The sequence below is a fragment of the Lycorma delicatula genome, chromosome 4 (genome assembly GCF_047948215.1).
Source record: "Lycorma delicatula isolate Av1 chromosome 4, ASM4794821v1, whole genome shotgun sequence".
NCBI classification, from domain to species: domain Eukaryota; kingdom Metazoa; phylum Arthropoda; class Insecta; order Hemiptera; family Fulgoridae; genus Lycorma; species Lycorma delicatula.
The window spans coordinates 158,418,347-158,432,393 of NC_134458.1; the positions used below are offsets into that span (position 1 = coordinate 158,418,347).

At 25.9% G+C, this 14,047-nt stretch overlaps 1 protein-coding gene across 1 annotated transcript in view; it reads left to right on the forward strand.

Annotated features, from left to right (window-relative positions):
- LOC142324028 (uncharacterized) overlaps nt 1-14,047 on the forward strand; it is an 87,940-nt gene that overhangs the window by 53,836 nt on the left and 20,057 nt on the right. The window contains exon 2 of the mRNA XM_075364593.1: nt 3,018-3,283. Within this exon, the coding sequence (XP_075220708.1) occupies nt 3,018-3,283 (266 nt within the window). The remainder of the gene's footprint in view (nt 1-3,017; nt 3,284-14,047) is intronic.

Consider the following 14,047-nt stretch of genomic DNA (forward strand, 5'->3'; position numbering starts at 1 on the left):
TATAAATGAATTAAAAACATGAAACAAAATAAATTGACAATTTTTAACTTTGATGAATGAATTGAAAACAGTTCTTGTCTTTTATAAGACACAAAGCAATATTGCCCACAGAACAACTCCAAACCAATTACACTAGTTTTGCTTTTGTACTGCAACAGGCGCATATCATTTTATTGTCAAACTAACTGATAATGTAGGATTACCAGGTGACAAAGGCGTTAAAAATGCTAAAAAACTTGTATCATCTTCACTAAAAGAATCACTTTCTGAACAATCAGAAAATAAGATGTCAGAATTTATGCTTTTTTTTATCTTTTGGATGGCTCAAAAGGTGGATCTTCATCTGTCATCTGACAGTCCACTGTCAGACTGTGGGGATTTCTTCTAAATATTCACTAAGTTTGTCTTCTCCAAGACTTCTTGCTATTTTGTAACAAAGTATATTTATTTTATTGCAGCTGCAAGTGGTAAATAATGGTAGGTGAAAATAACTGTTAATTAAAATTTATGAAAAAATAAAAGCGATTAACATAAATCAAAACTGTTTCACAAGTTTATATCACTATTTGTTTTTTGTTTAATTTTGTAACCTTAGTCTTAACAGAAATAAAAACGTTTTTCAGATTTTTTGAAATAACACTTAACTTAACTGGTTTTTACAACATTTCTATTTGGTGAACACCACAGCTAACCACCGTAAAAAAAGTGTCAAAACATAAATAAAACAAACTATATTTTAATTTTATTTGTATGTACACATTACTTTTTAAAATATTTTACTTAATTAAAAACCATAAGAGAATAGACTTACATACTTAAATACAGAAACAAGATACAGCACAAACTCAGATATGAAAATCAGCTTATAAGTAATTGCTTTACGAACAGCATCATTTCAAATAGGTGCTGCCATCTATGAACGCTATAAGAATTAGTTTACGTGTTTAGTTGAATTGTACACCATGCATTTTTAATGTGATTTTATTAAATAAAGTGGTGAATGCTATGATCACCAAACATATTTGATAATTTATAGGTGGTTAGCTGGAGTGACGTCTATGCTCCAAAGAGTTAAGAAGGAGATTAAAAAAAAACTTCACATTAAACACAGACTGATTTATTACACTAGACTAAGGTAGTTTTAAAAAGTTTTTTAAACTATATGAATAAATACTTTATTATTATGTTGTTATGTTTAGTATGCACTCAGTTTAGAAGTGTAATTATATTTTAATAAATTAACAGTTTTCATACCTTAAAAACTGGAAACAGGCAGTTGAAATTTAATCTTTAGATAAGGAAACTTATCGAAATGTAGGTAATCATTTAAAGATGGAAAATGTCGAAAATCATAGAGTTGTCCTCAGCCACTTGTTTTTTTTTATTGTCTATTAATGATATGCTTTAATAGCTTGAATAATTCATTGTTACTCTCTTCACATATGACACAACTGTATATCTCCAAAGATAATATTTAAAAAGGACTTGAAATTCCTACACTAGCAGTTCAAAGAATTATTCAATGAATAGATTATACATCTAACATCTACCCATACAAGTGTCATACAAGCTTTTAAAGGTTTCTATTACACTTCTCCTGCCATCTTGAATAAATTGCCAAACCATTTCTCTCTAATTTATTTAAAATGCAATTAAAAAATTTTATTTTACAGAAACTGCATTGTTCTGTCAATGAATCTTTAATTGATAGTAAATAAATTTTTTTTAAAGACTGGTGAATTTTCTGTATTCTATTCAATGTGTACATAAATATGTGCAAAGACAATTTTCATTAATGACTTCTGAATTGTGAACTATTTAGTTGTTATTTTATAAATTCAGTATGTTTAAATGTTTAATATTAACGCATGTGTCTGTATTTTAAATAATTAATATGTAGTTTAATTACTTTTCTTTTTTTTAATTCTTAATTCTGTGTTTTGTGATTGTGCTCTGATCAAAATTTTACCACAGTTTCCCTTAATCTATCCCGACAAATTTAGGCAGTTCCTTTTTTTGTCCCTGGAGTAAAAAGAATATCTACCCATTCCTTTATTGATCTGTATAATGTATTATTATGTACCAATCAAAATAAAAGATTCATTTATTTTCTTCATAAAAGTATTTGGGACCAATAAGAAAAATGACATCTGATGTATTTTTTTTTATAATTTGATGTCTTTTTAAGATTTAATGTCTTATAATCTGATTATTTCACTACACATGGTACATTGAAAAAAATTATATATGTATACATAAAATTTGAGAAAAACAATATATATTACATGAGGAAAAACAAAATTAATATTATTTGATTATATACTGAAGTGGTTTTCTAACCTTTTTAAGATGGGTGCTATTTAAGTAGAGATACTACTGCCAAGTCGACTTGGAAGTGAGGTCCGAAAGGTGCTCTGGAATTAAAAGTTCAACATTTATGTTTGTCACACAGTTTGGCAACAGAATATAAAAAACTATTATAATATTGGATCTATTAGTAAATAGACATTATTTTCTAAAAGAAATTTTTTTTTTAAATGCTAAATTATTTATTACTTTTTAAAATTTGGTGCAATAAGAAATAATGAATACAAAATAATAAAAAATAACCAAATTTGGTTTTGATTTTTCAGCTTTTTATGCAAGGTTGTATACTTTTACCGAAATTGACTATTTTATTCACTTTTTGTATGTAAAAATGAATTAAAAGGAAATTATTTTTCAATAATCTTGTTTACTGTGATGTGTTAAGTATATTGAACCTATTTTTTTATTGTTTTATTTTAAATATTAATAATTTACTATAAAATTGTTAAAAGTATTTTTATTTTAACGTGATTTGTACAAAAAAAATACAGATAATTTACAAATTTCTGATAGGTATCTATGTTAAGATGTTTTTATCCCCTCATTCACCAAGCATCTAAAATGAAGTAGATCTTGTAATCTCTTCTTATGTAATTAATAATAGATCGTAAGTGGTTTATTTTTTATTGATTGTTATTTTTTGTTTACAGCTTTGAAAAATTTGACTGGAAAAGCTGAAGAAGCATTAGAAAAAACAAAGAAAGATATTGAAGGACTTGCTACTGAAAAGAAACAAAAAGCAACAGAATTACTGGAACAGCAGGCAAAGAAAACTGGTGAAGCACTTTTACTTGGTAAGAGTGAATTAGAAAAAACAGCTGTCGGTGTAGCTACTGATGCTAAGAAAACTGCTATCGATGGTTTTGATAAAGAGGTTGCAGACGCTGAAAAGAAAGTTGATGATGCTGTGAAAGAGGTAATTACTATACAAGTTAAGTATAAAAGTTAGTTATAATTATTTGAGTTACTAGTTTTTTGATTTGTTGTGATTGTTTTTCAGTTTTCTTGTTAGATTTACAGTGTTGACATTATCTTAGCAGTTATGATTTGTGAACATCATTAATTATGATTTAAGGAAATTTGAAAAACCTATAGCAGACTAAAATTAGATGAATTGGATTGTATTTAGACTTCCCTAACTATTCAGATCCATTATTTATTAACTGTTCCTGTTTTTTAAATTAGGCACTATTTTTCTTCAGCAAGATTTTAGGTTATAGGAATATTTCTTTATATTAACTGAATCATTTTAAAAATAGATTTATTTAGTTCACCGTAAGTAATTTTTTTTTTTTTTTTTTTTTTTTTAATTTTTGTGGCAGTTTTATAAATTAATTTATATTTTGAATACTGGGCATGAAGGCAGAAAATTTTATTTAAAAATAATGATTGAATATATTAAAAAAGTGTATTTATATTATAATTTTATTAAGTTTTAAATGAAAGTTGATGTTTTAATTTTCTAACTACATTAATCACTGGAAATTTCCTCACCTTAATTTTTTTCCATTAATTTTCCTGATATCTCCAATATACTGGGTAATAAACAGCCAGTAGTTGAATTAGTATTTTGGCAGCTCAGGACTTGATAATCAGATAGGTCAAGAAAAACTGTATTTCATGAATATAAAATATTTATACATTTTTACAGTTTTATTATTAAAGTAAAACTAACAGAAAACTACCAGAAAATATAAACTAATACTGAATCACAGTAAATTTATCTGAAATGAAATTATTTAATCATAAAACAATTGGTGAATTGCTTGTGATGTATACTTCAGTGCACTTGTATGGGCTTCTCCTACAAACTAACCGCTAACAAAACAAGATAGTATGTATCTAACCATATTGGGCTCTGGTCATGTGCCATCCATTCAACCTTGACTGTATCATCACAACCAGCCATCTACCACTAGTAGTATCAAACCTGATTAATGCATCACTGGTTGTCACTGTTAGGCCAAATGCCACCATCCTTCCTCCTCTCGTCACCATGTACAGTCTGCATAAGATAAACTGAGTAGAGCAGAGCTTGCTCTGAGTATCATAGTGTATCTTTCACAAGGTGATATTGATTGGTATCCCTACAATTTCAAACCTCAATTAACTGCTACAGAAAACATTTTGGCATTTCTCATTTCTGGTGATTATAGTACAATTCATTAACATCTACACATGGGACCAGATTCCCTGTTCAAATTTCATACAGAGCTCTACAGTTGAACTGTTAACTCCAAAAATGTATGCTCCCTAGCATTCGAACATACTGTTCATGAAGTTACTAATAATGATGATAATTGAAATATTTTGGAAAAGTTTCATCTAATTTCAATTGTAGTAGTTCAGATTGTGATATGTATTTGAAAGTACTTACTGCTTACCGTAACTAGTAATTAATTAACTGTTGTTGTTAATGATTAAAATGAATAAACAAAATTAAAAGGCATGCTGCCTATTGTTGCATATAAAAATAGTTTTATTAGATTTTTTTTACTAATGAAAATTATGATTCTACTTGCAGTAAGTTTTGAATGATTTTTATAACATATTTTCAACTTGCATGTTTCATGAAATTTATCTTATCAAAATCCACTGCTTGGATTAATTGTTAGAATCATTTCAGCTGTATTGTGATGTTACTGTATCTAAATACAAATCCAAGTACAGGTATGCTTTTTTTATTTGATTTTTCATAGGTTTGTTGACGTATTCTATCATTTATTTAAATGTTATCCAGAATTAATGAAAGTCTTTTTTAAATGTTCTTTAACTATTGGAGTTCACTTCATGGTTCATTGACTCGGGTATGGTTTTCCTAAGATTGCATAAGATCAAGTGCTGAATTATAATTTTTTTTACAGTCTCTTTTAAGAAAGAGTATTTTTTACTTTATGAAAGATTAGCTAGCCCAAATTTACCTAATACACTTAAAGCCATATTGCTTACTTTTCAACCACCAATAGGAAATGGAGTCTTTGAATTAATCCATAGGGAGCTCCTCCAACTGATTATACCAAACATGCCCCAATCTACAATTCCCAGTCTCTTGAAATTTACAAACCCAAGTTTTGATTGTGTGTGAAGAATGAAACTTGACCGCGGGGCAGGATCTCATAGTATCGCAGAAACACTCTTTATGCAGCTGTCATACTGTCACCATGTCGGTAAAATGCCCTTACGGCAACCCCACGCTCTAGGGCATTCCACTGCTCCATCACAACTAAATGTCCATTACTGCTCTATAGTTTAACATCTTTCTCCCACTTATGGTATACTGCAGGGCAGGTGTACCATACAAATTGAGACATACAAATACATGCAAAGGAATTAGCCTTGGGCCCCCCATCTCACCTTTAATTTGTGGAAGATAGGTATGTTTACCCGGGATGGAAACAACACATTCCTGATAAGCAATTTTGTTTTGAACAACTGAAATATATGTTCCAATAAATCATTTTTTTCTCCAGATATTAAAGATTTGCTTCATGTCAAGTTCAGGATTTAGATAAGGAAAATGTTTATGTATCCCAGAATTGTGGGCATGTGGAATTATCAGTGTACTGGTCAATTTATAACGATTCAAGTTAATTGCTAAATCATTCATTCAGAATCCATTCAAAGGTATGAACTCAACTTATAAAAATAAATAACAGTGATTCAATTTGGATACACTCAGTGTTGATTAACAACCATTATATTAACAAACCATAGTTCAACCAGCATGATTGATAAAGGATGTGTATCATGTTGTGACCAAATATTTAATTTATATATATAAAACAGTGTTTTGTTTATAAAATATACCGAGAAATTTATTGATAAAAATATTAAAGGTGGGGAAATTCTCTTGTGTACTAGTTAGATGGGAAATTAATAAAATTAATTTTATTTTTAAAGTATTGTATAAAATTTGAAAATCTTTAGTGTTCATTAATGTTTATTTGATGAATTTCATCATACAAATATTATTAAAATTATTAATGAGATCTTATTCATTTAGCGACTGATGAATTGGAAATCCATTTGTTATATTATGTTTAACCACCAATTGATCTAATATATATTTATATGTTTTAATTAGTTCAGTTTCAAAAAGTTTGTTTTCATTACCAGATTTACGTATATACTTAAAAACAGAGATGAATCATGAACTTGAATGGCATTGATAGTTAAGACAGTAGCCAAAGAATGTGAATGATATGCAGTTACCTATCCAAATGGAAACTACACACAGTATTAATAGTTTCGGCTGACTGCATTTTATTCTTATTTTATCTCCATTTTTATAGCAATACGCTATACACTGATATATTCTAAGTGTAGTAGAAATATCTGAGACTGTAAGGGAATGTAGTTTATCATTTTGCCAAAGACTTGGTATTATTGCTAATGCCAAAGAATCAGTTTGTTAATGAATTTTTAATCGCTTATATTATAGAATTTTTTGGTTGTTTCATATGAAAATTTTTTTACATTTTGAAAAATTTTAGAAAGTAAATTGTTAATAATAATATTTCAAGAATCAATGTGCTTGTTTTAATAATTTTATTATTATTTTCTTGTACAAAAGCTGTAATTAATCTAGGATTACTTAGATTTTCCCAAATTCAGTTGAATTTCCATGTGATGAACCTCTAAATAGCAAATCTTTCCATTTAACTTTTTTTTTTTGTTAGAAATTACATTTGAGGGCGTTAAAAAGTGTACATTTTTATAGAATTAAAATTTCCATAAAGGGTAATTTACCAAAATATGCAGATAGTTTGGCAGCTCATTTTACATGTAAAAATAAAGAAAAAAGTATACATAAACATAGGTTTGGAAACGCTTCATTAACAAGATATGGCTGGCGAAAACTTTCACCCAGATTTCATCTCCTCCAGTGAAATGAAGCCATACAGAAATTCTTGGGACACAAAAATGTAAGCTAATTTAATAGTTTCATATGAAATTCGATCTGAATATGAAAACAATGAGTCTGAGAATTGTAACTGTAGTAGGTTTTTTTAGAAAACCGACATTTAAAGCTGTCTAATAAATCAATTTACCCATACCACCAAAATATTACTTACTGCTGTTTGATATTATATATAATTTGTTATTTTCTTGTTCATGACATTTAGCGATAATAAAAATTAAAAATTGTAACTTTTATTATGACAGAACAAACCAAATTAAATAATAAAACATTAAAAAAGTTATTATTTTAAATGTTTTCCATCACCCTTTAATTAATTGGATGAATCTTCAGAAATTTATAATAAAAAGAGTTAGCATTTTTAATTAGATATAACATTAAATTAGTTTTAATTTAATAAAATGCATAGCAGCTATGAATGATTACAGTATAAAGAAGCTAGATAAATTAATGTAACTCTAAACAAAAGGTAAGTTTAACAAATTCACATCTTTAAAAAGAAAAAATAATTGTGTTATATTCCTTTATTAATAAAGGTCTTACATATACTTTTGCATACTTTTACTTGTTACTTTTGTACATATTTGAATACTAGACAATGGATATCAGTATACTTTAGTGGCTGGTGTTCAAATTAACACATACTTTAGGAATGTTTGGCTTGAGCCCTCTTCGAGATTATACCTCATTTACATGTCATACATATCCTCATCTCATTGGTTGTCATACTTATTTTTTACAAGTTGAATAGATTGAAGTGTACACATTAGGAATAGAAATTAGAAAGTAAAAAACTTATTCCTTTAAACTGTAATGTCAACATGTATTACTTTTTTGGAAAAGAACATTTAACTAATTATAATATTACTTTTAAAACTAAAAACAAAAAATAAAATAATAAAAAATTTATTTCTAATATTTATAACAAATCAGGTGTCTATAAAATAAAATGTTTAGAGCAAAATTTAGAAACTTTTATATAAGAATGAGTGTTAGAAACTTTTGGAAATTGACCTCTGCAACTTTTAATAGCATATAAATGCAGCAAACCTATATCAAATTAATGTAATTTAATTTTGTCAGTCGATGCAATTTAAATAAACAAATGTTTTCAAATGTAGAAAACATGTTAATATTAAAGGTATAATACTAACTAATTTAAATCCATTACACTGGAAAAATAAAGATAATAAAAAACAGCAATGAAAATGTAATTAACGAACATGATGAAATTTATCATTTCTATTTTAAATAAATATTCAGATATGATTACCATAGTTTCGTTATCTACCAACAGATATTACTGTGGAGTTGTTCATTTTATTTCGTTGATTGAGTTAATAGACTTAGATATGTGTAGTTTTAATATTAGGTTTTAATAAAAACTCATCTGAAGAAGCAGAGATCCCTGAAAAAATACTACACGGTGATATTTAACTATTAAAACAGCTTTATATTACATATCTGAGAGGTATTTATAGGCAGAAAGAAATGGGGTTCTACATATTTTTTGAAAAACCTGCATTATGATGGGGGGGGGTTTTTAATTTTTGTCTGTCTTATTGAATCAAACTTAATTTTTTTGAATAGGAAGGTTAACATAAAACACGTGATTTGGATTTTAAATTTTGCAAGGAAAACAGTGGTGAAACCTGTTTTTCTGTTAATGCCTTCATTATTGAGTTATAAACATTCAAAACAATAAAATAAGGTAAAACACGCTGCATCAACAATTTTACTGGATTTTACATTCATAATGCATACAATATCGAACTTTAAACAGTGCTATAATATTGATGATGATAGTAAACAATAACTAATAATTAACAACACAAGAACAAATTAAATGGCTTTATCAACTGATATTATTTTCTAAATAAAAATTAACTTCCAGCATTAATATCAGCTGATATTTGTTACTTATCGTAACTGAAACAAATCACTTGAAAATATTTACTTAAAAAATGTAATAAAAATTTAGTTGAGTAAATCAATTGTTAATTTACAACAGTGCAGTTTGTATTACGTTGAAACAATGTAACATATTAACTCATCATTACACTTTTTTTTTACTTCAACATACTTATAATTGTTCAGATTTGTTTTTTTATAAAAGTTTTATTATTAGTTTCTTTGTTCATTTATTTAGTTTTATTAAATATTAAGTCTTCAAATAACAATTTATTTGAAGACTTATGCCTTCTTTAAGTGAAACCGAAAGAATAACTCTGTTGATGATAATATTTAATACTTAAATTATAATATTGAAATATCACTTGTATATTACTTTAACAAAGTAATATATATATATAACTTTGGTGGTGAGATATTTTATTCCATCTACTGTCTCCATTTATTTTATTATTGAATGTACAGGATGTTGAAACTGAATTAATTAAAAACAAAACAATACATAAAATATGATTATATCAAATGAGGGTGCATATTTTAAAGTATCAATTTAATTTCAGTACTTTATAAACAGTAAAAATTCCTTTGTTAAAACATACTACTAATTACATAGGTTTATATTAAAGTTAAAGAGATTTAACATATAATGCAGCTTGTATTGTATTCTGTTTCTCTACATATACATAATATTAATAATTGTTTTATCAAGGCCAAAAATTTATAATTAATTTTTAATCATTTTATTTTTGTGTCAATTACACATTATGCTTATTGGCAAAATTTTTTAAAAGTAATTTATTTAATTTTTTTCACAAGATATATATAGAAATATATATATATATATATATATATATATATATATATATATATATAGAAATGCAAAACTGTATAACCATTTAATTCAATAATTACAGAACACATTACTTTTTAAACCATTTAATAAAGTAGAAACAATTTTTTTTTAATGTTGTACTTTTTTTAATACTGTTACTATCACGTATATATTTCTATAGTACTTTTATTAATGAGTATTGATTTAAAAACAATATTATTTTTATTGCCATTTACCAATAATTTATTGAATATTATTAAATAATATATTGAAGTAGTGCAAACTTTTACGCCAATATTTTTTTTTAAAAACCCTGATGGAAATAATACAGAAGCTAGAGTCCTTTTTATGTGATAATTTGTTTGTTTTACAGATATTTGAGTTTTAGATATCTCTGTACATATTTATCAAAGATTCATTAGTATGAATTAAATAGCAAAAGAGGTCAACAATTTTTTTTTTAATTTTCTCTTATTAAATTTTTTTTCTTTAGCACTTATCTGCATTACTGCATATCTTGAGTTGTTGTAAACAATAGTTATTTATTTGTACTCTCCGATAAAATATCTCTTTTAGAATTATTTGATTCATTTCTACATTCTTTTATGTTCTTTGTATAATACTAATAAAATTTTGTTAAATTATCAAAAGCTCCTGTAAACATTCAAATAAATTTAGTTTGTCTTTAATCTATAAGTTTGACTGCTTTAAATGTAATAACTTCTACATAAGACAAACAGGTTGCAGAGTATCAAAATAATATCAAAAAAATCTTCACCACTGAATCCATTTATACAAACTACCTGCTGGATATAAGTCGCATGTCCGCAGTCATCAGCAAAAACATAATAGTGTTTTACATAATCAGTAAAGTGTTAAAACTCAGCTTTACTTGAACAACTTGAAATATACAAATGCATAAAAATAACATTCTAATTGAACAAATTTAATGTAAATATACAGATATTTCAGATTCATGATGAAAAATCGAAGTTAATCCATAAGTTAGCACCATATAGAACATTAAAATGCTTAGCTCTTCTAATGATGAAACTGAACTTTTGTTCAAAAGTTCAAGAAACTGAACTTTTGAGTGAAAGCTACTCAGCCTCTGGTAGTTTTTTTTTTTTACAGCTTTCACTTAAAATAAATTTTAATGTAGTCAGCTTCAAAATTTATTTGTAATTTTAATACAGCATATCATAGATATTTGGCACAAGACGAGGCTGTAGGAAAATTGTTGAAAATATTCTGTGTGAACTGCTCAAGAAAAATCCTTTGTGTGACTTAAAGATTAGATCCATGCGTACAGAGAAACACCCTGGATTGATCTCCAAAATGTTTATTTTTTCATAATTAACTTATGAAGTTATTGTGATCCCAGTTTCCATAAATTTTTTCAGTAAGATTCCCTTCCATTCTTAAAATAATGAAGCCATAATTTTTTTGATTTGATAGGATTTGGAATAAATTTCTTATGTTTTTTTTTTTTTTGTGAATGAGTGTTTTTTTTGTGAATGAGTGCCCCATTTTTGGGGCAGTATCTTAGTCTCATTAGCCACAAAATTGATCTAATTTTTGTCTTCATAATGCTGTCAAGATATTTATTCACCTTTTTTATGGTAATGTTAAAGAACGTCAAGCCCATAGACATTCTTTGAATTTTGTGTGCATAAGTTAGCATTTAGGTACCACCTTGCATAAAATTTTTGGAAATTCAATCTGTGAACCATGGTCCTATAAATTTTTTTTTCTTGAGTGCACAACAAACTGTCGTTATCGATGCCCAAACACAGCTTTTATATAGTAAATAAATAAATATTAACGATTAAAGATTAAATTAAAATCTAAAACCCTGTAATAAATTGAAAACGCCTGTGACATACTGAAATCGAAATAAAACTACAATGAAATATTACATTAATAATCTAAATTAAAACAATAAATTTACCATCTGTCGTATGCCAAATGGCATAGCTGAAACATAATACAGAAAACTCAGATATTTGAATATAAATGTATGGATAAAATGGGTTTAAAACCGCTTAAATTGATATTTTCTGGAATAAAATACTAATAAAGCATTGCTATTTGGCATCTTAAAGTATAATAGTAATATAAATTAAGAGTTAAAAGCAAGCTTTTAACTAACTTTTTTTTATTGTTTTAATTAAGTTAACTACTTTGAAATCAATAAATCTTTTTTGAAGTTTTAAAGCCAAGATACCTAACAAATGTAGAACATAGATTCATATAACTACTTCTTTCCATCAGGGAAAAAATTATAATTTTTAATATTTATTTATTTTGTCATTTATAATTAAGATGTATGTTTTTAATATTTAATTGTAATTTTAATATACTTGTAATTTATTAATTAATATGTAAATTTTTTTACCTTTACTGCAGGTGCATTAAAGAGATGATATTAATTATTACAAAAAAATAATCTAATTATTAATAATAATAATAAAAGTGTTACATTCATAACATAAATATTTTCAGTTATATAAGTATGGTTTTTAATATTAATTGCTTTCTAATAAGGTTGTTTTTATATTAATTTTCAGATAAATCTCTTCTTTTATGTTATGAATGTGTAATAAGTGTTTATCGGTGCGCTTATGTAATTAAAAATTTAATACATTTTTTCTTTAAATTTTATTATGTTTTATTATACGTAAAACATGATTTTATTAAAATTGTTTGTATATGTGGACAGTATAAAAATGTCACTTCTCTGAAGTGAATATTAAATAAAATTGAATCATATAATTTACTAATAATTTTTAATCTAATTTTGATGTGTGTTTTATTATGATTATGATTCATTCATCTTCTTTTATTGCACTTAATTTTGTTTCATGTGCAGCTGGTAAAAATAACTTTTATTATTTATTGATGTGTAATATATTATTGTTAGATAAATTTTTTTTTTGGCTTTTAATTTTACTTATTCAATGTGGTAATTTATGTTTTACTACATACATCAATGAATACAAATACATTTTAAATAATAATTCACTTTCTTTTAGTAATGTGCTCATGATAATATTTTTTTTTATAAGTGGAATCTGAAATCATGCCTTGATGGAACATAATTTTTGTGTTTGTTTTTTGTAATTAATACTTTAAAATTAAAAAAACAAAACAAAACATTTTAGACAAGTTAAAAGTATTTTTTTTTAAATATTATTTTAATATATTTTGCCTGCCCATTTTTTTCTTTTTTTTATTTAAAAGGAAAATATTCTAGTTTGTAGTAATTTAAATTTTTTTATATTATTTAATTTTTAAATCACTTGCAAAATAATACCTGCCACAAATTAAATAATTACATCATTACTTATAATTAATACAAAGGTTATATTTATCTACGTTGTTATTTTCTATGTAATCTATTGTTATTGTTTGTGAAATAGGTATGTATAAAATTGTTGTCTGCATTTGCACTTTATTTCTGTTGTTGATGAAAGAAATGCTTAGTCTTGTTTGCATGTTTTATGTTTTTCTGCATCAGCAATACAGTTACACGTATCACTGAAACAAATGCAAAGTTACATCATATATTACAGTTTATTTTTTGTAATACAATCCATTTTGCTGACTTATAAAAAACATAAAAATTATTAACGACAGTCATTATTTTGCTGTTAAATACCAAATTAAGTTTGGTTGTGGTTAGTTAAACAGTTACTGCGTTGTTTTTTTTACCATAATTTTCAAATTTGATCATTCTTGAAAACTGAAACAGCACAGAATACTATATAAGATATGAACTTTAAGAAAGTAAGGGAAGTAGACAGAGTACCAAAATCGTACCATCCTACCGAAAAAAAATCACCAAGCAGATGATTATTACCTTTGGTGTGTGGGTAATCATACTAGATCATGGCAGGTGTTAATTATGCATGAAAAACTGTCATAAAATGTAAATTTCATTTATTAGAATGAAATATCTTTAAAACAGTAATATTTAAAATAAATTTAAATTGAATTACAGCTAACTGCGAATG